Here is a 25,631-nt window from a genome sequence, read left to right as displayed (position 1 = left end):
CAGACCTCATGCCAGCCTAGCACAGGAACTACTCCCAGAGAAAGCCACAAATGTGTTTTTCTTTCCTCTGTGGGGACCAGGAGCAAGAATGCTTATTTTAACCCATGAAGAAGCCTAGACTTCTCCTGACCCAGATAATCTCCCCCCTTTCCTGCACACAAAATTCCTTCATGAACAAAAATAACACAAGATAAATTTACAGTCCCAAGAAAGAATAATTAAGGATGATGTGTAGTCAAATTTTAACAAAAACTGATCTGTGTTTCCTAATATCAAGATTTTTTATCTCAGGTGTATGTTGTCGTTGGTGTTGCAGCTCTGGCATGCACCGGACTGATACTAATGCTAATAATTCTCAAGTTTGGCAAACACTCCAAGTTTGGAATGAAAGGTAAGGAAGACTCAATTTTATTAAATTGACATGTGGTAAATAAAAGTTTATTCAAGCTGAATGGAGAGGTATTAACTCAGCCTGCAATTGATCATCATTAGATTGGGATTTATAGTTTCATTCAACCGATGGACTATTATCAAACCAATATACCTCAGAACAATGTATCACACACATTTTCAGTATAATCTCATAGGTGTTCTGAATTTCATGGAACGTTTTGCCAATTATGTATAAATTTGTCTGTGTTGTTTAATTCAAATGGAGATGAAAAAATGTAAAATTCTGATGGAGTTTTAGGCAGATGCCCCTTTCTTTCCCCCTGCTCATTTGTAGTTTAAAAGATGGAATGGTTGTCTTACAATTGATAATTTACTTCATGAGGATAATAATCAACAGAACTCAGTTGCTTCTGTTTTATGACTTTCATCACATCTTGCTCAGATTGGTAAGTGCAACAGAAATAAATTGCGCTTCTTGGGGTACAATTGTGACTGGAAGAAGAGCATTCTGTAAGGGAAAGGTATCATTAACTAGAATGAAGAAAAGTGGAGGGACCCCATTTATAAAATAACAGTTCAGTTCAATAAAACATTGCAACATTATCAAATGATTGGAAGACCATTTGGGCAGCACGGTAGCACAGTGGTTAGCACTGTGGCTTCACAGCTCCAGGGTCCCAGGTTCGATTCCTGACTTGGGTCACTGTCTGTGCGGAGTCTGCATGTTCTCCTCGTGTCTGCGTGGGTTTGCTCCGGGTGCTCTGGTTTCCCCCCACTCGTCCTGAAAGACATGCTGTTAGATAATTTGGACATCCTGAATTCTCCCACTGTGTACCCGAACAGGCGCCGGAGTGTGGTGACTCGGGGCTTTTCACAGTATCTTCATTGCAATGTAAGCCAACTTGTGACAATAAAGATTATTATTATTATTAAGATCCTCATATAATAAAATCAACATGTTTGCTGTCCAGTGCCAGATAGTGTGGATTATTTTCATTTTGACTATCCTTGTTTCTATTGGTGCCTGTCCCCCGTACATCAAATTTGAAGATCTCGGGCGGGATTCTCCGCCGGCGGGATGCTCCATTTTGCCGGCAGCCCGAGGGTTTCCTGACGGCGTGGGGCTGTCCCACAATGGGAAACCCCATTGACTGGCCGGCGTAACGGAGCATCCCGCTGGCGGGGTGAAACAGACATGCGACGCGGTGAGTCGGAGCATCCTGCCCCACATTCCTGTTTATAAGTTGCACCATGTGATAACCAACCTTTCTCCAGCTTACATCCTAACTTGTGCCCTTACACCCTCTGAATCTGCTATGCTTCAACTTTCTTCCCCATCATTATTGTTTGAAGGGATTTCAACTGACTCAGCCTTATTCTCTGAAAATGTTTCCCTTAAGCCCTGAATGTAGTGCTTACTTTTCTATTATGGTTTAAATGGAACAATACTCTGTGAGAGACACATATTCAACCTTTAAAGATCCCCGGAAATAGTCTAATATAAAATAACATAATAATGTGGCACATGTGAACTGAAATATTTCTTCTTTGTGAAGAGGCACATCATCGGAGACTTGTTAGACTTCTAAGCAGGCAAGGATTCGTTCAATTCACGTATCCAACGGGCCTATCTTTATGAAAGCCCTCATTTTGCATGAGATTGGCATCCTTTGATTTTCTGGATGCTGTCCTGCAACTATCCAATGTGCATATTCAAACATGACAATGACCCACAGGCAATAAAAACAGAACTCAGCAGGACCATTTGAAATTCATGCTGAGTACAAACAGACCAATATTTCAAGGACCTTAACCTGCATGGTTGGAGTCCAGAATTGATGGAGAAGGCATACATGCTCTTGAAAGGCAGAGAAGGTTTGTTTAAGTTTGCTTTATGATCTCAAGTTATTTAAATCCCCAGTCTTTAAAGATGAAAAAATACAGATGAAGGTATTAGATGGAGTAAAGAAAAAGCAAAATCCCACTGTTAGAATGCATTGATTGACAGACAATATTGGGTACTTTAGAAAAAGAGATTACCATCTGATCCTGCAGTTACAGAAAAACTTCATTGATAGAATTTCCCAAGGGCTCTTGTCCAACTGAGCCCATTATGAATGCTTGGCTGAGTTTCAAAAGCTCTGAAAATACTTATTTTAGCTGGGGGACTTGGTTCACATTTTGATATTTTTAAGAAGTTATTAACAGATTAGTTGTCTTGATGTTACCAAATAAGGGATTTAAAATCTTTGAATGAGTTTCATAAATGAGCGTCTTTTTCAGTATCAACTGTGTGAGTGAGAGCTCTCTTACATTGTTAGAACTTCAAGTTGTGCTAGTTTCCACAAACCTCCCATGATTCACCCATAATGGATACTGGATGAGTGGTTGTGGAGGTGGAATGGGAGTTATGAGGTTGTTATGGAGGTAGAAAGGGAGTAAAAGGTGGCATGGGAGCACAATTATTAGAATAACGGAACACCTTCACCCCAGAAAGAATATTTCTTGATTGAAAGCTCAGGCTGTCTGATTTCACAATATTTTCCAACATAAGTTAAATGATTTTAAGTGTTTGTAGCTCACAGTTTTTAAACTTCAAAGGGCCTGGATGATTGACACCTTTATTAGTTTGCCATCCAGATTTTTGTTGCATAGAAGAAAGTGATCAATGGATTGCATTTGTCAAAGCTTTTTTAAAAATACATGACAACTTACACTGTGGCATAGTATTCATTGGTTCCAGAAGGTTTATGGTTGGTTAGTGGACATGAAAATACCAGAGACTGGCATAGGGAGCACAGGGGCCTGAGAGGATGGGTGGAAGGGCATAGCTTGGCATAGGAGGCATTAAGGGACAGGGGGTGTGGTTGTAAAGGCAAATCATCTTATAAGGGGTATAAGGGGATGGGTGGAAGGGCAGCGCTTGGCATAGGTAATTAGGGGACATTGGTAGCATGGCATGGATAGGACATGGGGACTTTTTGAAGGGTGAAGGGACCATGAGGTGTTAAGGACTGGTGGGCTTTTGTATTTTTTTTTCATTGGGACGCAGATACTGAGGTGGACCTTTTAAAACAGCTCATCTCATCACACAACAGGCCTGGTGGCTGCATCTGTGCTTCTTCCTGTGTCTGCTGGTCCAACTTCAGCTCGCACCCACCTCCCAACAATGAAGATCCCACGTTGGCGGGTACTTTCTCCTGAGGTGAGCGGGCCAAGCTAGGTATTTTCCCCACTCCCATCCACCCCACCCAGCCTGAGGGTGAAAATCCAAGCCTGCAGGTCAATTTGTAATCGGTGGTAAAGAGATGTTGAGTGATGATTCTCCATTCAGCTTTCCCTCCTGTCAGGAGGGAAGCATTTGGTCTTCAATCTGTGCCTCCTCTCTTCTATTTGGTTGAGATCAAAGCTTTTTGAGAAATTCTAATGGCTGCTTAAAGCACTGTTTACATGATTTATACCAAGGATCTGTTTATTTATATAGTTGACATGAAGACATAAGGAAATTAACATGTCTCTCTCTTCCTACTATCCTTATGAAGCATTAAAACAATCATCTAAAATTAATAAATTGTGAACAAAATAATGTTACTTTTGAGTTAATTAGTAAGAAATAAAATTATCAGTTGACTAAGAAATAGATTTATTTATAATAAAGAGGTAATAGAAAGGGTGGAACTTGGAACAATCAGCATCAATGGGGAAACGGTACTCAACAAACTCTTGAGATTGAGGGCAGATAGGTCCCCAGGGCCTGATGGCCTACATCCGAGGGTGTTAAAGGAAGTGGCAGCAGAGATAGTGGATCCATTGGTTATAAAATTCCAAAGTTCCATGGACACGGGAAAGGTTCCAGTAGATTGGAAAAATGCTAACATAACACCCTTATTCAAAAAGGGAGGGAGGCAGAATGTGGGAAATTACAGTTTAATATCTGTTGTTGGAACATTGTTAGAATAAATTGTCAAGGACGTAATATCAGGACATTTGGAAAGCCAAAGTGCTATCCATCAGAGTCAGCATGGTTTTATGAAAAGCAAATCATGTTTGACTAATTTGCTTGAGTTCTTCGAAGATGTAACAAGCAAAGTGGATAATGGGGATCCTGTAGATGTAGTATATCTGGACTTCCGGAAGGCGTTTGATAAGGTGTCGCACAGAAGATTAACTCACAAAGTGAGGTCACATGATTTAGGAGTAACTTATTAGCTTGCATAGAAGACTGGCTGACGGACAGGAGACAGAGAGTCGGGATAAATAGGTATTTTTCTGGATGGCAAGATGTAACTAGTGGGGTGCCACAGGGTTCGGTCCTTGGACCACAGCTATTTACAATCTATATTAATAACTTGGATGCAGGGATAGAATGTTCAATAGCCAAATTCGCAGATGACACAAAAATAGGTAATGGATTGAAGGGTTATGGAGAACGGGCAGGACAATGGAGTTGAGGCCAGGATGGGATCAGCCATGGTCACATTTAAGGGGTATAGGCCCCGGAGGCTAAATTGCCTACTCCTGCTCCTAGGTCATATGTTCTCGGGAGGAGATGCTCTGGCTGATTTTGCAATCCACCTCTTGGTCTGTAGCATTGTAGGTAACTTATGAAGAACATTTAGCACACTGGACTAAATCGCTGGCTTTTAAAGCAGACCAAGGCAGGCCAGCAGCACGGTTCAATTCCCGTACAAGCTTCCCCGAATAGGTGCCGGAATGTGGCGACTAGGGGCTTTTCACAGTAACTTCATTGAAGCCTACTCATGACAATAAGCGATTTTCATTTAATTCATGATAGAATGGTGGAGCAGACACAATCAGCCGAATGGCCTAATTCTACTCTTCGATCTTATGAACTTATTAATTTATAAAGGTGCCTAGTCAAGAGCCGACAATGGCAATCTAATGATCTGAGAACCATCATTTCAATGTTATAAAAATGAGAAGGCTCCACAGTTGACTTTTAAGTAAGACCTTGAAGCTCCATGAACAGTAAAGACTTCTTCATTTAATTTTCCAGGTCATACCCCTTATGTGCAAAAGGATCACTTGCATCTTTAAAAAAACATTTGAGAGCAGTTTATGTAAGATATACTGTAGGTTGGAGTATGTTACTACTATAAAAAGGAAGATCTATAAACATTAATTTGATCTAGTAGGAGATTGTACAGCTCTGGAAGTCAAGGCTGGCAAGCACAGATAATCTGTACTTCCTTCAGACCAAACATTGTCCTTCTTTTCCATCGTTGGACGTCACCAGTGCTAAATATAGGCCTACAAAATGAGATTACGATGGTATATAGAACTCTATTTTTAAATGTGTGCTCAGATATAACAATTGCTTCTGAAGTAAACCACAATTTTATTAGACTGAAATTTTCTTTTCCATTGTGGCTATGTAACAAAGTCTTTGTGTATTGATTTAGATAGAGCTCCTGGTGCATTCACCTTGAATGTACAGATGGCTTTAATGATTTGAATGATAAAAGCAACAGAATGCAACTTGATGCGTTCGGGCTGGGTCTAAATAAACAATTCAGCAAATATCTACTTATCCTCCTTTGGAAAACATACAGCCTCAATCCATTGTTGCCGGGTGAAAAGTGATTGGGAACCTTCACTATGACCATTTATTTATTTTTTACTTTTTTAAATGTTTCTTATGCTCAAATTAGTCAAGGCTTTCCATTTTGGGAAACAAAGTACTTTGCATGAGCGTCAAGAACCTGGAATTGAATGGATATGGCAGTTAACTGATTTAGCCATTCACTGTCAGAGTTGGTTGGGAGCTAAATATTGGGAAGACAGATACCTTTATCTTCAATCTACAATATGAAGTTCATTCCATAGCTACTAACTTCATCTTCATCTCTGCCAAATATCTGAGGCTCAACCAGGCTGTTTTCAGCCTTGGTGTCCCATTTCATATCAAGTTACGTTTCCACTCATGTACAATCACTAAGACTGCCTTTTTCCACTTCATTGTCTGACTCACTCCCTTCTTCAGCAGATCTATTGCTGAAACACTCACCCAGGTCTTTTTTACCTCTAAACTTGGCTATTGCAACATACTTAAGGCTGTCCTCTGTAAACTTGAGGTCATCAAAAACCCTGCTGCCTGTGTCCTAACTCACCAAATCACCAACCTTGTTATTTGCTCCTGGTTGAGCAAAGCCTGGATGTTAAAATGTTCAACCTTGTTTTCAAATTCCTCCATGACCTCACGCGTCCCTCTCTCTCTCTGTAATCTCCTCCAGCCCTACAACTCTCTAAAATACTTGCACACCTCCAATTCTGGCCTCTTGGACATCACCAGTTTCAATGGTTTTTGTAATATAACATTGTGAATATGTTTCTGGGATAGTAATCCAGAGACTTTGGCCAGTAGTCTTGCGACGTGAGTTCTAATCCCACCATGGCTCTGACAGAATTCAAATTTAAATTAATTAAATAAATCTGGAATAAAAAGCTGGCATCAGCAATACTGACCGTAAAACTATCAAATTGTCGTAAAAACCCATCTGGTTTACTGGGGAAGGAATTCTGCTGTCCTTTCCTGGTCTGGTTAGTATGTGTCTCCAGATCCACAGCAATGTGGTTGACTCTTAACTGCTCCCTGTAGTGGCTTAGAAAACCACTCAGTTGTGCTCACGGGGGTGGCTCACCACACTTTCTCAAGGGCAATTAGGGATGGTGATAAATGCTGTCTTTGACAGCAGTGCCTGTAATGATATCTAGTATCATTGTGTCCCTCCCTGTGAGACAAGATGGCGCCGGAGCGGAGTGACTCTGCGTGCTCTCCGAAACAGATCCTCTTTTTTCATCTCTTATAATCGTACTAATCTTTTTTTCTTTTTCTTTTCGTTTCATGTATTTAATGATCTGTTTGAGCCGCTTGCCGAAAAATACTTTTCACTGTACCTCGGTACACATGGCAATAAACAAATCCAAATCCAAATATATGAATGATCATGTAGAAAAGTGTGTAATTACAGCATCCAGCCACTAGATATAGTAAGAGAACATCTCATGTGCTACATGGTGGTCCACGTGATCTTGGGGAGTGAGTTAGTAGAGAGGATTCGAGACAGTCATGTTTTTCAGTAGCTCTGTGTATTGTAATTAGTTAACCTAATACTTAGCTTTTCTGTCATACTTAAGAATTCACAATTTATAGTGTACTGTAAATAAATTAGCTTTGATTTTATACAAAGTCTGCATGTTCTTTGTAGCAACACTGCAACCGTAATATTATTAATTTAAACAACCAAAAACATCACATGGTACCAGGACAGGGATTACAGAACAAAAGGGACATTTAGATCTAGCAATTTGACAGAAAACATCGAAGAAAGAAAACGTTGTGCGAAAATCAAAAAATCCAAAGACGGACTGCGAAGAAAATAGTGTACCTCATGGCAGATAAAAGATGGAAGGCTTGAAGACTCCACAATACCTGCGCACATCGAGTAACATAGATGCGAACTGGCGTGTTTTTAACACGCAATTAAAATATGCAAAGCAAGCTAGGTAGCATTGAAAAGAATAACAGAGATTCATCTCCATGAAAATGGCGTTAAAACAGCAGCTTCCAGTGATGACATTAATGCTGTGTCGCAGTTCAACCAAAAATGTGGCCCGAGCGTCCATTTTAGAAAAATGTTGAAGCAGCCATTTTGAGTAGGAGGTGTGGAAAGACTCACTCTCTATGAAAATGTCCTGCTTATGGAAAAATAGGTGCCAAATGTGGCAAAAAGAACCATTTTGCACAACAATGCATGTCCAGTAAGATGCAACAAGCGACAAATGTTACTGAAATTCAGAAATGCAGAAGATAAAAATTAAATCAGTGACAGACAGATTAACTGAAAACAAGCAATATGTTGATGAAAATATGGCTATAAGACTAAACAATACATTTTTTGTGGGTGTAGTCCATGCCAATGAAAAATCAAAAATAGAGAAAACTTTAAAAGTAATCTCAATAGTCAAAAATATGGGTGATTGGACAACTCTGATAATAATCAACAAAACTCTAATTGATATAAAACTGGATACTGGTGCTAGAGCGAATCTAATAAATAAAGCTGATGTAAAAACACTTAAAGTTAAACCAATAATAGAAGATAGCAAATATATTTTAAAAGACTATAACGGAAAATAAATAGCAACCTTCGGATCGTGTAACCTGCAAGTTGAAGTGAGTGCATAATTATTCACAGTTAAATTTTCAATTGTTGAAGCAGAAAAGCGATCACTGCTAGGCGCAGCAGCATGTGAGTCACTGCAGCTAGTACAGCGATACAGACGCCGAGTATACAGTCACCGACGATACAGACACCAACTATATACCGATGGCGCACACAGCAGCCATAGATGCAAGGTCAGTACAGACTCTGGAGGAACAATCTAAGACTCAAGTCACAGCTTCGCACACAGCAAATGACAACAAAGGTTCTACTGAAAAGGTAGTAGACCTAGAAGATACGGTGCCCTCGAGAGTGTGAAACAATGCATAAATACCAATTCGAAAGTCGACATAGACAAAGTCTTCAAAGCGAAGCTTCAGATGATAACTCTACGGGTTCTGGAGGCAAATGTCTCCATGAAAAGAAACCCGACAGTGATGTCAATGACTGCTCATCAAACATCAAACAGAAATGTTGTGCCAGAACAATAGAAAACAAGAACGCACAGTCCCAAGAGTAGGACATACAAGAGTTTGAAAAGCAAGGAAAGAAATCAAAAAGCAGGCAACTTGAGCGGCAAACAAAATACAACTGGCACAGTGTCACATATCATAGCCTCACAAAAGAAAATGACGAACTTTTGGAATAGAAACAGCACCATGAGCTAGAAATGAAGGAACTGGTGAGGACACGAGCTGTGGAATGGGAGGAGAGGAGGGAACTAGAAACTCTGCAACTTGCCTCTCAGTTTTAACAAGCAGAAATAGTACAACAGAAACAGTCAATGACGGCAAGCGAACAAATAAATCATCCTTGGAAGAAAGTAGGAATCGATTTATTCCATTTACACAAAGAGTATTTGCTAGTTATAGATTACTATTCCAACTATCCAGAGGTGATTAAACTTGCAAGTTCGAGTACAGCGTGCGTGATAAAGAACCCAAAGGAAATTTTCACCTGTCACGGAATTCCTGAAACCGTGATGACGGATAATAGTCCATGTTTCGATAGCTATGAATGGTCGGAATTTGTGAGAGCATACGATTTCTAGCACACAACCTCCAGTCCGCAATCAGACGGGCCGAAAATGGTGTCCAGATTGTGAAGGGTCTATTAATGAAAGCGATGGGATCTCATTCAGATCCATTTTTAGCACTATTGGCATATATACCACTTAGTCATGGAACATCACCAGTGCAACTGTTGATGAACCGATCCTTAAGAACCACACTTCCAAAGGCTCCTGAGAAAGACAAAGCAACAAATGCAATACCAGAAGAAAATGCAAAAGAAATACTGTGATATGTTGAGTAAAGAACTATTTAAATTGGAGTCAGATGATATGGTAAGTGTTGATACACCAACTGGATGGTCAAGGATTGCAAAAGTCATTAGACAAGCAGGTCCACAATCTTACATAATCCTGACAGAGCAAGGTACTATTCTGAGAAGAAATAGAAGAGCCTTACTCAAAGTCAAGACGACTGAACCTTTTTGACAGCAACCAATTGTGAATGAGGAAGACATTCGTCATAAAGCAACAGAAACGACGAATACGGGTACACATGAAGAGATGACACCAATTCCACAGCAATCTATATCAAGTCCGACCAGAGTACTGTGGAGGATCGCAGGGAATTAGGAAGAAGCCTGATTGGCTAAATCTTTGAACAGTTTACATGTGTATTGAAACCTGATCGTCATAAGAACATAAGAACATAAGAACTAGGAGCAGGAGTAGGCCATCTGGCCCCTCGAGCCTGCTCCGCCATTCAATTAGATCATGGCTGATCTTTTGTGGACTCAGCACCACTTTCCGGCCCGAACACCATAACCCTTAAACCCTTTATTCTTCAAAAAACTATCTATCTTTACCTTAAAAACATGTAATGAAGGAGTCTCAACTGCTTCACTGGGCAAGGAATTCCATAGATTCACAACCCTTTGGGTGAAGAAGTTCCTCCTAAACTCAGTCCTAAATCTACTTCCCCTTATTTTGAGGCTATGTCCCCTAGTTCTGCTGTCACCCGCCAGTGGAAACAACCTGCCCAAATGTGAATATAATTGCAAATATACATTTTGAATGTAATGTAAACTTCAAAATTTGCAACAAAAAGGGGATGTAATGATATTAGAATTAGAATTAGAACAGTACAGCACAGAACAGGCCCTTCGGCCCTCGATGTTGTGCCGAGCAATGATCACCCTACTCAAACCCACGTATCCACCCTATACCCGTAACCTAACAGCCCCCCCCCCCCTTAACATTACTTTTTAAGGACACTAAGGGCAATTTAGCATGGCCAATCCACCTAACCCGCACATCTTTGGACTGTGGGAGGAAACCGGAGCACCCGGAGGAAACCCACGCACACACGGGGAGGATATCTAGTATATCATCTTTGTATACATGAATGATCATGTAGAATAGTGTGTAATTACAGCATCCAGCCACTAGATGTAGTAAGAGCACATCTCGGGTGCCACATGGTGGTCCACGTGATCTTGGGGAGTGAGTTAGTAGAAAGGGTTGGAGACAGTCGTGTTTTTCAGTAGCTCTGTGTATTATAATTATTTACTCTAATAGTTACCTTTATCGGCATACTTAAGAATTCATAATTTATAGTATAGTGTAAATAAATTAGCTTTGATTTAGTATAAATTCTGCATGTTCTTTGTAGCAACACTCCAACCTTAATAATATTAATTTAAACAGCCAAAAACATCACAGTGCCCACACCCTGTCCATGAATAAAATACAAAAGCTCCACCATTGACAGCTGTGCCTTCAGCTGCCAATTCCTTGAGCCCTGAAATTCCCTCTCTAGCTCTCTATCCTTCTGAAAACTTCTCCTTGAAATCTATGTGCAATAACCAAGATTTTGCTCATCTGCCTTAATATGCGACTTGATGTCAAATTGTGTTTCATAAAGTTCTTTTGAAGTGTCTTGGGATGTTTCACCACATTAAAGACACAATATAGATACAAGTTGTTCTTTCATTAAGTTCAGTTAAATATTATTTCCGTCTCTTCTGGAAAAATCATCAAAAGAGTGAATGTACGCTTGCTGCTAGGATTTCTCTTGATCACTTTCAGTCTGACTTTTCATATGACCATTCACAATTATGTTTTTTTCAATTTGTTTACTTTTTATTTTATTCAATTAAGGAGCAATTTAGCCTGGCAAATCCACCTACCCTGCACATCTTTTTTGTTGTGGGGGTCAAACCCACAAAGACACAGGATCAAACCTGGGTCCTCGGCGCCGTGAGGCAGAAGTGCTAACCACTGCGCCATCGTGCCGCCCCGACCATTGACAATTATGTTACCTATATTGCACAGGGATAATTAAACAAAAGCAATCCCACCCAATATCTATTCTTATGAACGCGGACCCCTTATATAATGACTTCTAAATTGTAACGTACTACTCTAAGATATGATTCAATGCTTATTTGGGATCAGGAGTCGAGTTGGAAAAGGGCTACAGAAGAAACTAAATAAAAAGCAAGGTTGATTTTGTGTTGAAGGAACACATAAATAAAAGAGGTACAAGCAAGGAAGAATGAGCATCAGAGGAAAAAACAAAAAGGAGCACTCTTATTGAAGTGCGCTATTTAGCTCTTATTAGAGGACACATTCTAGTGAGTGTAGAGTAGCTGAGTGCACAGGGTAATGAAAAAAGCTACATGTGCCTTCATTAATGATTCAGGAACAGTGGTTTCAGTTTTCTCTCTGTTAAGGGGAGTGCCACATAATCAATAAATCTGTTTCAAGGTCAGGAATGTGTTCTCCTATGTCTCTCTGTCCACCTGCATCAAAAAGCAATACAATATGTTCAGGCTATGCATTTCTTCATTGATTGGACAATTACTAGCTGGAAGATAGTCTACTTAAGAAAAATATTTTGTGTTACAAATATGTACCAACGTACGCTTTACTCAAAAGTGCCATACGGAAGTTTATGGCTCAATGTTTATTTCCATGTATTTTTATAGGTTTTAATAATAAATTTAAAATGAATATTAAGAAGTTGTTTTGTTCCCGATACTTGAGGTTTATTTGCCTTTGACTTACGCAGCAGAGAGCGACTTTTCCTTGTTCTTTCATCCAAATATAACTAATAGCCCTGAAACAGGGAATTTCACCATCAAGCTTCCTTCAAAAACCAAAAATTAATCAATGTATTTTTCCCCACCACCTCCACACTCTGAATTCAATCAAATTCCAATTGATACAAGCAAACCTCTTGATGATCTTGCGTTATTCTCACTCAATGTATAGAAATAAAAACTTGCTTTTCCATAGCATCTTTCAAACCCTCAGGTTATCCTTCCTGTCTTTACAGCAATTAACTACATAGGAAGTGTAATTACTGTAGGGCTGGAGGAGATGACAGCGATAGACAATGTAGGAAACAAGGCAACCAATTCACACTCAGGAGATTCCCACAAACAGCAATCTGACAGATAAGTTTGCTTTTTTTAAAGTGATATTGGTTGAAAGATAAAAATAGTGGCCAGGGCCCTGAGGAAAATTCTCACGTTTTTCTTTAAAATAGTTTCATGAAACCTTTTAGGTGATGCACCATCGATTGCACGCGAGGCGAGTGATTTACCAATGTCAGGCTTTAATTAACTAGAACACAGCCTGGCGATCGTCTACAGCGGAAAGGAACGATCGTCAGGCTTCTGAGCAATTATACCTCGTTGATAGAGGCGTGGTTAACTCAGCCTCTCGGCCAATCGGTCGAGAGGCACATGACCGACCAGGGCCAATGGTAAGCCGACGTTCTGGCCCAATGGCAGACGAGTATGCAGATCATATCATCACATTAGGTCAACCTGAGAAAGCCGACACGGCCTGGGTTTAAAATCTCATCCAAAAGACAGCAGCTCTCATGGTGTGGTAATCCCTCAGTTCTGCCCCAAATCGTTTGCATAGATTTTGTACGGAATTCACTTGAGTGGAACTTCAACCCAGAACTTTCTGACTCAGAGCATGTGCAATAGTGAACAAAAAGCCATGTTGGCAATACTAATGTACCAATCCATTTAATGGATTTTTTCCTCAGCTCTGTGTAAATTCTATGTTGACAGTCAAATTATGGATAGGTGCCAGTTCCTGAAAGGTTTAAGTTAAAAAAAAAATAGTCACAAAGAAATCAGTAGGATTAACATTAATGTGTTTAATTTTGTTCCATCCATATCTGGAGTTTTTTTATTGTTTTAATATTGAATTATGATATCATTGCCGGAATTGTCCCTCTGTTGGAATTCTCTGCTCCCACCGGCAGTGCGCCCCCACATTGAGTTTCCCAGTGGCTTCAGTGGGAAATCCCATTGACAAGCAGCGGGAGGAGAGAATCATGCCACTAGTGAACGGCGCACTGCAGAGAAACACCCGCCCCATAAGTGGGAGTATGAGCTGAACAATCTACTGTGGCCAATATTGTGAGAGAGCTGAAATATCATCAGTTGAGAGTAGTCATTAACCCAAAGTTACTTCAGAACAAAGTCTTCTCATTCTCTTCCCGCACCGAGTGGTGCACTAAGGCAGACTTTTGTCTGTTTATATAGCAAGCAATTCCCGAAACAGGTCGCTAATCTACCACCAGCGGCTTTTGTTTGAGAGGCACACTCCACACCAAGCCCTGGAGCCCCCCCCTCCCCCCCCCCCCCCCCCCCCCCCCCCCCCCCCCGCCCCAGTGGGACAGGTATAGCGGGCACCCTGCTCAGTTAGTGTTTAAAAGGCAATCAGGGTCCTATGTACATCATTCATATTAATTATAACTGGTCATTAAATGGACTGGCGTTTCTCTGCAGCATCCAAGCCTGCACATGTGGAGAGAGAAACAGATGCTGCCAGGCCCGCTGACTATTTCCAGCAATTTCTGTTCGATATCAGATTTCTAGCATCTGCTGTCATTTGCTTTTGTGTGCACATACTGCTGGCTTCCACCCTTGGAATTAAAATTTCCCATCAAGTTTGTTTTTAGTTCAGGTTTTAAATATGCTCAAGGCCCATTTATAATATTAAACTATGAAAACCTTAGTACTAAGTCATGTGTAAATCTTTAATGGCAGTAGATGGTTTTATCTGTAATTGGTCAACACTTGGTACTGCTTAAATAACCTTATTGCCTCCAGGGTCTGGCAAAAGATTTTGATGAATTAGCACCTGGTGGAGGGCTGTACGAGCCTCGCTGTCGGAAATGGTAGCAAGAAACGTAGGAACTAACCCTTGGATTAGCCAACAACCGTGATGCAGCTGCAGTGAATAGTGGACAGATGGCGATCATAACATTAAATTGTACTTGTTTTGAATATTGCTTTGTTCATCTGTACCTTTGCACAAGGTTGGCCGTAAATATTGGCTCAATGAGCGTGGTTCAATGACCCCGTTGCATCCGGCGTGGATGCAAGCGCAATGGGTGAATTGCGTACGAGTCCCAAATCGGCAAACAAAAAAAAACTTTGCCGGGTTTTTTTGCCCCTGCACTTGGAGCGATTTCCTGCTGGTGGAGGGGGCACCATTTTGGAAAACAGCCCCGATCCCCCCGGCCCCCGTCCCCCATCAGGCCCCCTATGCATTGGGTACGAAGTCTCGCGTGAGTCTCCCGACTAACACCGCACGGCGCAATCTGGATCACGCCTTCGCTGGATGAGATCCGGATCAGAATATTTAACTGAGCCTTATGCCCTGGGAAACTCTGCCAGGACGCCTTTTAGTAATGGTCCACGCAACCATGGACCAGTTGTAACATCACATGGGCAGGCCTCCCAGGCCACTAGAGACCCCTGGGTGATCGGGGACAGGACAGGGTGGTACCCTGGCACCTGGGCACCCTGGCAGTGCCATCTTGCCCTGGTAAAACTGCCAGGGTTCCAGTCTGGCAATGGCAGGGTTGGTAGTGCCAGGATGGTGTCGGGCCCAGGGGCCCTTGCCACATATTGGGGGCGTGAGGGGGTTTTCTGGGGGCTCCCACAGGTTGGAGGAGGATAAAAAAAGCATAGGGGGCCTGATGGGGGACGGGGGCGGGGGGGATCGGGGCTGTTTTCCAAAATGGTGCCCCCTCCACCAGCAGGAAATCGCTCCAAGTGCAGGGGCAAAAAAACCCGGCAAAGTGTTTTTTTGTTTGCTGGGGTTTTCAGTGCTGCAGCCGCTGAAAAACATCCCGCTTAACGTGCTTTCAGTGGACTTTAACTTGAGTCCACTGAATGGCACCCAGTGTATGTGTTTCATCAGACCAAGTTCAATTCCGCATCAGGCATATTTTAGTGTGTCAACACTCATGGTCTGTGTCAGAAGATTTTGAACTTGACTCTGTATCCAGGCTGAGATTGTAGGGGAGCAGTGCAATGTCAGTGGGTGGTTTGTTATACCAATATTCAGGTTGGCATTAAAAATACTAAGTCATTATTCAAACAGAAGCATTCAACCCTTTTGGAATGCTGGTTAACATTTCTTCCTCAACCAAGACCTGAACAGATTAAGTAGCTATTCATTCCATTGCTCTTTGTGGGTGTTGTGATACTAAATGATTGTGCATGTGTCCACATAATCAATCCACTTCAACTGTATGCATGTACATTACATGAAAACTGTTTGATTATCCTTCAAAATTAAAAGGCACAACATGCAAATAATAACAATATTTGCAATAGTATTATAATATTGGATTAGGTAACATAAGCGCCTGTGCAACAGATATGCAGATTAAGTAATTATGGCCGGGATTCTTCGTTCTGGTGACGAGGGCGCAATCTTCCCAAAAGGGAACAAAGTCCCCAAGAGAACGCATTTAGCCACATGTTTCCCAGCACTCACAGTGCCGAGAAACACATGGCTATTTAACACTATTCACATTGAATAATGGGCCTAAACAGGGAAAGCACAGCCAAGGCCGCACATAGCCCCGTTTTTTACTCCCCGTTGTAGCGAGAGATCGGGACGCCATTTAAAAATGGCACCATGACCTCCAAGGTCCCCAAAAGAAGCCCCCCCAGCCCAAAAGCAACATTGGAAGGTGCTCCAAGACCCCCAACACCCACAGCGGGATCCCCAGCCCAATTACGCACGCACAAAAAATGCCAGTTCAGCACCTTGGCAGTGCCAACTTGGCACCACCCCTGCCAGCTGGCACCCAGGGTGGCAGGCTGGCACTGTCAGGGTATCCAGGTGACACCAGTAGTCCCAGGTCACCATTCTGTCCAAAGGGCAGTCACTGGGGGCCTCTAATCCCCTTGGAGACCCCCACAAGTGCCATTCCATCTGATTGAAGGAATCAAGGAACTAAGCCTCAGGTACCTTGGCAATCTGCACATTAGAGTAAGGCTTACTGCCTCACTCTGGTATACAGATTTGCTAAAACATGATCCTGCCCATTGTGGTGGGATTCTCCTTGCAACATAAACATAGCATTTACAATGCAGAAAGAGGCCATTCAGCCCATCGAGTCTGCACCGGCCCTTGGAAAAGAGCACCCGACTTAAGCTCCACGCCTCCACCCTGGCCCCTTTATCCTCGTAACCCAGTAACACCACCTAACCTTTTTGGACACTAAGGGCAATATAGCATAGCCAATCCACCTAACCTGGACATCTTTGGACTGTGGGAGGAAACCGGAGCACCCGGAGGAAACCCACGCAGACACGGGGAGAACATGCAGACTCCTCACACACAGTGACCCAAGCCGGGAATCGAACCTGGGACCCTGGAGCTGTAAATCAACTGTGCTAACCACTGTGCAACCGTGCTGCCCAACTCGCGAGATTGTGTTGAATCTTGTGAGGCATTACGAGTGGGATAGATCCTGGGAGCAGGGTCTCCCGATTTTCACTGGCTACGCTACTCTGTGGCGAGCTGCTCTTCTGGAGCAGCATGGCCGGAGCATCGCGCCCTAAGTTCTGCCTCATGTGAAGATATGCAGTTACTGTACACAGCCACTAGGAGCACCAGGAAGGAGTGATTCATGTCATGTAAATGGGCCAGCAGCCGATGTGCAACCGCCCGAGTCCCAGCCCTGCAGGCGCCTAATTCACTGGGGTTGGGATTCGCGTTCAGAGCCGGACAAGCTGGAGCAGCTTTAAAGCTCTCTGCTCAACTCAGAGAGTCATTCCAGGAAAGAAGATGGCTGCACGAAGACCAACATCAAGGTTCTTGAATGCTGACATTGAATGCATGGAGAATGCCGTTGAGGAGAGGGAAGGAACACCCTCTTGCCCATTGTGAGGCGGAGATTCAAGCTCACAATCCTGAATGAGGCCTGGGATGAGGTGGCAGAGGCTGTGAGTGCTGTCAGCCTCACCAAGATGGCCGTTATGCAATGCCGTAAGAAGATGAACAACCTCCCTCGAGTAGCTCGGGTGAGTAACCACCTCTGTGTCCCTGCCATCACTCCTTTCCTTCACTCCTCACACCTGCCCCCACTCCCCTAGAGTCCAAACATACCCCACCTGCCTGCAACTCCCTTACAATACATCCTCCATGAACCCCCAACAAATGTATTGACCTCTTTAGCTGGGAGCCTTGCACACACATGCCACCAGCTACAAATCCTCCGATACAACCTGCGTCCCAGCATCTCACTATGCCCTTTCTTGTCCCCAAGGATAAAGTGGGCCAAAACCGATGGGAGGGGCATCCCAAATATTTGCGTCCACAACTCACAGGGGAGGCCAAGGAGGCCTTGCAACTTGTGGGGGAGGCCAAGGAGAGGGCAGTGGCTGACATGAAGATTGGCATGTGTAAACAAGTGAAACTCCAATCAATACAGATGTCCCTATAGCAAGTGAGTCACCCCTCACCCGCAGACCTACCCATCCCACGATCTCACCTCCATGCCTTTTGACTTGCAGGATCACCATCGGATGAGGCAGGGCCATCCAGTGTTGTACTGCTGAGGCTCCCTGATGATGACACCCTCCCCCCCCCCCCCACCTCCCCCGGCCCCTTTGAGATGATGTAGTCCACACTGCATTCCTGTCCCCATGAGTGACTGGCACCTGGCTTGTGATGTGGGGAGTCTACATTCTCACCACCAACTGGAGTACTGTTGGCTGCTGCAGCCGGTGTTAGCAATAGCCCCTGTTCTCTTTTGCCCAGTAAGTCTTACAACACCAGGTTAAAGTCCAACAGGTTTGTTTTGAATCACTAGCTTTCGGAGCACTGCTCCTTCTCCCAGTGTGGTTTACTGTGGGTCTCCTCACTGGCTGAGTCTTCTCCTCTCCCTCCAGAAGGGTGAAAACTGGTTGTATGATGAAGATGTTCATACTGTGCAGGCATTTGTCTCCATGCTAAAAGCCTGGTGTGCGGACAGGTCCTACAGCTGGGTTTGAGCAAGGGATATGTGCTTTTACTGGGACGTTAGTTGCAATGTGATGTGGAGTCTGAGTTCTGCAGACAGGTTGTGACAGGGAGCTGGTCTGGTTTCCTGCTCGGGGGCAGGGTGGCTGGGATAAGGGGTGGGGTGGACAGGCAAGACTTGGAGACAGCTCATGATCCTCAGGGGTGAGCTAGCTGAGAATGTCATTGGTGAGGCATTTACTCAGGGGTCCATGGAGGGTTCCAGAGGCACCAAACAGTGCATGTATCCTTTGTTTGGATTGAGCTCTGTTAATCCCTTGCTGCTGTGGGGCTGTGTTTATAAAGAGTGCACTGAGGAATGGCAACAGCCGGTAGGCCGGTGATTGAGCATGGCCACGCCCATCCCCTTGATGATACTGCAGGTATGTGAGGATGCCCAGCTGGGCGGGCTGGGGGGGGGGGGGGGGGGGGTTGCCACATGACCAGTAGCCCTCAGAGCATTTATAGGGTTCTGTGAGCAGTCAACAGCCAGGAGTATGTAAGTTGCAGCTGGGGGTAGGTTTAAATGAATTTATGCAGCAATGCGGGTGTCAGCCAGGGCACTCCAAACCCAAGGAGAGCACCCTGAGTCTACACACTTCCCACCAAGTCATTCCCTGCTACACCCTAAGGTCCAGGCTTACAAAGAACAAAGAAAAGTACAGCACAGGAACAGGCCCTTCGGCCCTCCAAGCCTGTGCCGACCATGCTGCCCGTCGAAACTAAAATCTTCTGCACTTCCGGGATCCGTATCCCTCTATTCCGATCCTACTCATGTATTTGTCAAGATGCCCCTTAAACGTCACTATCATCCCTGCTTCCACCAACTCCTCCGGCAGCGACTTCCAGGCACCCACTACCCTGTGTGGAAAAAACTTGCCTCGTACATCTCCTCTAAACCTTGCCCCTCGCACCTTAAACCTATGCCCCCTAGTAATTGACCCCTCTACCCTTGGAAAAAGCCTCTGACTATCCACTCTGTCTCTGCACCTCATAAATTTGTAGACCTCTATCAGGTCGCCCCTCAACCCCAGTCGTTCCAGTGAGAACAAACAGAGTTTATTCAACCTCTCCACATAGCTAATGCCTTCCATACCAGGCAACATCCCGGTAAATCTCTCCTGCACCCTCTCTAAAGTCTCCACATCCTTCTGGTAGTGTGGCGACCAGAATTGAACACTATACTCCAAGTGTGGCCTAACTAAGGTTCTATACAGCTGCAACATGACTTGCCAAGTTTTATACTCAATGCCCCGGCCAATGAAGGCAACCATGCCGTATGCCTTCTTGACTACCTTCTCCACCTGTGTTGCCCCTTTCAGTCACCTGTGGACCTGTACACCTCGGTCTCTCTGACTGTCAATACTCTTGAGGGTTCTACCATTCACTGTATATTCCCGACCTGCATTAGGCCTTCCAAAATGCATTACCTCACATTTGTCCGAATTAAACTCCATCTGCTATCTCTCTGCCCAAGTCTCCAAACAATATAAATCCTGCTGTATCCTCTGACAGTCCTCATTGCTATACGCAATTCCACCAACCTTTGTGTCGTCTGCAAACTTACGAATCAGATCAGTTATATTTTCCTCCAAATCATTTATGAACTATGAACAGCAAAGGTCCCAGCACTGATCCCTGCGGAACACCACTAGTCATAGCCCTCCAATCAGAAAAGCACCTTCATACTGTCTGCCTTCTATGGCCTAGCCAGTTCTGTATCCATCTTGCCAGCTCACCCCTGATCCCGTGTGACTTCACCTTTTGTACCAGTCTGCCATGAGGGACCTTGTCAAAGGCCTTACTGAAGTCCATATAGACAACATCCACTGCCCTACCTGCATCAATCATCTTGTGACCTCGTCGAAAAACTCCATCAGTTAGTGAGACACGACCCTCCCCTTCACAAAACCGTGCTGCCTCTTGCTAAAACGTCCATTTGTTCCAAATGGGAGTAGATCGAAGAATTCTCTCCAATAGTTTCACCACCACTGATGTAAGGCTCACCAGCCTGTAGTTCCCTGGATGATCCTTGCTACCCTTCTTAAACAAAGGAACAACATTGGCTATTCTCCAGTCCTCCGGGACATAACCTGAAGACAGTGAGGATCCCAGATTTCTGTCAAGGCCTCAGCAATTTCCTCTCTCACCTCCTTCAGTATTCTGGGGTAGATCCCATCAGGCCCTGGGGACTTATCTACCTTAATATTTTTCAAGACGCCCAACACCTCGTCTTTTTGGAACTCAATGTGACCCAGGCTATCTACACACCCTTCCCCAGACTCAACATCCACCAATTCTTTCTCTTTGGTGAATACTGATGCAAAGTATTCATTTAGTACCTCACCCATTTCCTCTGGCTCCACACATAAATTCCCTTGCCTGTCCTTCAGTGGGCCAATCCTTTCCCTGGCTACCCTCTTGCTTTTTATGTACGTGTAAAAAGCCTTAGGATGTTCCTTAACCCTATTTGCCAATGACTTTTCGTGATCCCCTTTAGCCCTCCTAACTCCTTGCTTAAGTTCCTTCCTACTTTCCTTATATTCCACACAGGCTTTGTCTGCTCCCAGCCTTCTACCCCTGACAAATGCCTCCTTTTTCTTTTTGGCGAGGCCTACAATATCTCTCGTTATCCAAGGTTCCCGAAGTTTGCCGTATTTATCCTTCTTCCGCACAGGAACATGCCGTCCTGAATTCCTTTCAACTGACATTTGAAAGCCTCCACATGTCAGATGTTGATTTACCCTCAAACATCCGCCCCCAATCTAGGTTCTTCAGTTCCGGCTTAATATTGTTATAATTAGCCTTCCCCCAATTTAGCACATTCATCCTGGGACCACTCTTATCCTTGTCCCACCAGCACTTTCAAACTTACTAAATTGTGGTCACTGTTCCTGAAATGTTCCCCTACTGAAACTTCTGCCACCTGGCCGGGCTCATTCCCTCATACCAGGTCCAGTATCGCCCCTTCCTAGACCCCCAGCAAGTCCAAAACATGTGTTTTGTTTTGCTTACCTCCTTACTCTTCCTCAATGGCCATGACGCTGGGCCCCACTTGTAAATACTAGCACCAATCACACCCGTGTGCTTCCCTGTCGAGATAGTTGGAGCATAACGAGAGGGGGTCGGTGGAGAATTGGGCTTCTAGCCTGTTTGTCAGAGTTAAATACTTGCAAACCGCGGTTTTGCATGGTGCCGCTGGTACAGAGCGGTTAGCTTGCTTCCGCTGCCAGCGATGGGGGATTGGAGAATCGCAACAGGTTTGGTGTATGTGCCGCTCCATTCATCGTCTGATCAGCAATCCCAATACCGGCATCAGGCAATGGAGAATCCACCCCACATCTCCTGTGTGTGATCATGTATAGTCCATTGAATCAAAGTGCTACAAATAAGCAGTTTATCCACTAGGTGGAGCATTTAGGGCTTTAGGGGATGTTCTTTCATATTTAATGCTAATTAAATCTAATGGGTGAATCCATGTTACCTGCTTGACTTTTCACTGATGGAAGGACAAGAGTCCCACTGATATCTTTTATTTTGGCCACCATAAGCCATGTAAATTTTCTTTTATATATATGGGTTTTACTGGTTACAGTAAAATACTTGTCACATTGTTCCTAACAATTTTATCTTTGTGGGTCTTCTCCTTTCAAAATAAATAAAATGAAATGAAAATCGCTTATTGTCACAAGTAGGCTTCAAATGAATTTACTATGAAAAGCCCCTAGTCGCCACATTCCGGCGCCTGTTCGGGGAGGCTGGTACGGGAATCGAACCGTGCTGCTGGCCTGCCTTAAAAGCCATCTCTTTAGCCCTGTGCTAAACCAGCCCAACTTTACCAATACTATTTCCCTTTAATAGAAAATCAGAGACAATTTTCTATAAGAAAATTAGTTTCCTTTGAGGAAGTCCTAAAATATTTTTGTATTTTAAAAATTAGGCTTCAATTTGCCAAAAGTCTGACTGTCCAATTCGGTATGCAGAGTAAGGGTGCGATCTACTGGCCTCACCTTTTCAAAAACGAGCTGGCCGGTTAGATAGCGGGAGAGGCCGAAATTGGGAACCACACCGGGCGCTGATTGGTTTCCAATCTAACCGGCCCACTCCCGAGGCGTGACGAGAAACCAATAATCACCAATTAAGTCCAATCTTCTTACCTTTAACGGAAGGACCCCTATCGAATGGTCACCCATGATCTAACCGCCTCCCCAGTGGATGGTCACACCAGAACCATTCAGTGCATCTATTTAAAATCGTGAAGCCAATGGAATAGCTGTTGTGGGGATCCAAGAAGGTGAATAGCCATCTTTGAAATCAATAATCAGCCAGCGGGCATTGGGCTGGTGCCCCAGTGCATGGTGGGGAGGAGTGGTGAGAGAGCCTCTGACTGGGATTTCACCTCTGGGCTAGGGGGGTGGGTGGCCCAGCACCCACAGGTCTGCCATGTCACCCCTCGGATCATATATACCCAGAATGGGGGTAGCTCCAGCTGCTGCCTGTCTGTTCTTTGGCACTGATGTCGTGCTCCATGCTCTCCACTGCAGTCGCCACACTAGGAGTTTTGGCCTCGGTGCCACACATTGCCGGCGCAATCCCCTGCACCCTTAGCTTTTGGGACTCTTCCAATCGGCTAAGAACCTGCACGAATATTGCTGGCATCTCCCTCTGAATCTCAAGGCCGCATCCTATCGACTGCATCAGATCCAGGTTTGCCTCTTCCAGAGGCTCAGCATTTCACAAACACTTACACATAAGGGATTTTGAAAATTCAGTGTTACTGACACACTGCGCATATCAGCCCCAAAAATCAAGCAGCATTGAAAGTATTTCCATCCGTTGATATTAAATGAGAAAAGCTGTTTGGAAAGGCTGAGCTCTCTGGTCAGATTCCCATTACTGCTGCAGGCGTACAAACTTTAAAACGGGGAATACAAATTCCTAAAATGTCGGTCTGGATTTACCCAACAACGCGCTGCATGTTTCACGGCAGTGGGAGGCAGCACGCCATTGGCTGGCGGCGGTACCTTGTTGTCAACGGGGTTTCCTGTTGAATGCACCTGTCCCCATCAGGAACCCCATATTCTTTAGTAACAAAGGGTTTCTGGAAATTGGTATTCCTGGCTATTGCATGGGCGGCTTTAATCAAGGGTTTCTTCCAGAAAATGTCCTTGAGCCCTTAAGGCCTTTGAATTAAATTGTTGAAAACGTTATTCAGTTGTTTTGTCTAGAATCCTGCATGAATATCAGCAAGGAGTTTGTTTGTTGCTCTCACTAAATATCTGATAGGTGGGTACCGTAAATCATTAAAATTTTTTTTTAGAGTATCCAATTATTTTTTTCCAATTAAGGGGCAATTTAGCGTGGCCAATCCACCTACTCTGCACATCTTTGGGTTGTGGGGGTGAAACCCACGCAGACACGGGGAAAATGTGCAAACTCCACATGCTGAGGACCCCTGGGTCAGGGTCAGTGACCCAGGGCCGGGATTCGAACCCGGGTCCTCAGCATGGGTACCGCAAAGCATGAAACTGGAGTATATCTTTTTGAAAGTGTAGAGATAATTCAGTTAACAATGATTGAACCATTTACTTCATGTTTATATTTGTCAGTTTCCTTAAAGAATTTTAGTAACTCAAAATTAATCCAGATGAAAGCAATCAGTAAAACTGAAGCAGCCTTTCTCATTTTGAGTGATTTAAATACATTTTTTATTATAGGAATTTTATTAGAGGATCTTGCGGGATGTTGCGATGTTAATCCCGCCCTCAATGGGTGGGATCACTTTTTGGCAAATCTGCATACTAGAGTGAAGCAGTAAGCCGCAATTTAATATGCAGAAAGCCAAGGTACCTGAGGCTTTGGGATTCAACCTCTTCACCTCACCAAACTTGGATGGGTGCTGTTCATCATTGGTCCCCACAAATAGGGACACCAGACGGAATGGCGCTTGTGGGGATCTCCAAGGGGATCGGAGGCCCCCAGGTGCATGCTGTTTGGGCAGGGTGGTGCCCTGGCACTGCTGGTGCCACCTGGGTACCCTGGCAGTGCCACCTGCGTACCATCCTGGCACTGCCAAGGTGCCATTGCAAGCTGTATTGGGCATTGCCAGTGTGCCAAGCTGGCATTCTCTGTGTATGCGTGATCAAGCCGGGTTGCCCAATGTGGGTGTTGGGAGAATAGTGCGTTCGGGCTGGGGGGGAAGTTTGGGATTGCTTCGGGGGCCTTGGCTATTGGGACGCTATTTGTAAATGGCGTGCTATAATGGGGAGTTCTGACGCGTGGACTTCCCCACTGTAGGAAACAGGGTTATGTGTGGCCTTGGCAATGCGTTCTCCAATGAGGCTCCCTATTCAATGCAGTGCAAGTGCCAGGAAACACACGGCTAAATACCCTCGCTAAGGGACTTGGGGTGGAATTCTCCGACAACCCGCCAGGTCGGAGAATCACCGGCGGGCCGCGCGAATCACGCCATGCTGCACCGATGCCAGGACGATTTCTCTGCTCTGCGTCATTGGGGCGGCGGTCGGGGTATGTGACGACTCTCCAACCCGGGCTCACAGGAGCCAATTCTCTGGCCCGAATGGGCCGAGCGGCCGTCATCAAAAAGCCGAGTCCCTCCGGTGCCATTCTAACATCCACTGAGCCAGCGGGACCGGTCGTGGGGAAGATGGCCACTGCGCATGCGCTAGTTGACGCTGGCCCAA

General features: G+C 44.3%; 1 protein-coding gene across 3 annotated transcripts in view; it reads left to right on the top strand.

The window, feature by feature from the left end:
• Positions 1–25,631, top strand: part of ntrk2a (neurotrophic tyrosine kinase, receptor, type 2a) — a 309,915-nt gene that overhangs the window by 121,774 nt on the left and 162,510 nt on the right. For all 3 annotated transcript variants that reach the window (XM_038804846.1, XM_038804848.1, XM_038804847.1), the window contains one exon: positions 292–391. In XM_038804846.1, the coding sequence (XP_038660774.1) occupies positions 292–391 (100 nt within the window). The remainder of the gene's footprint in view (positions 1–291; positions 392–25,631) is intronic.

This window comes from Scyliorhinus canicula, chromosome 8 (assembly GCF_902713615.1).
Source record: "Scyliorhinus canicula chromosome 8, sScyCan1.1, whole genome shotgun sequence".
Taxonomy (NCBI): domain Eukaryota; kingdom Metazoa; phylum Chordata; class Chondrichthyes; order Carcharhiniformes; family Scyliorhinidae; genus Scyliorhinus; species Scyliorhinus canicula.
The sequence above is the reverse complement of the archived record's forward strand: the minus strand, read 5'-3'. Positions and strand labels throughout refer to the sequence as shown.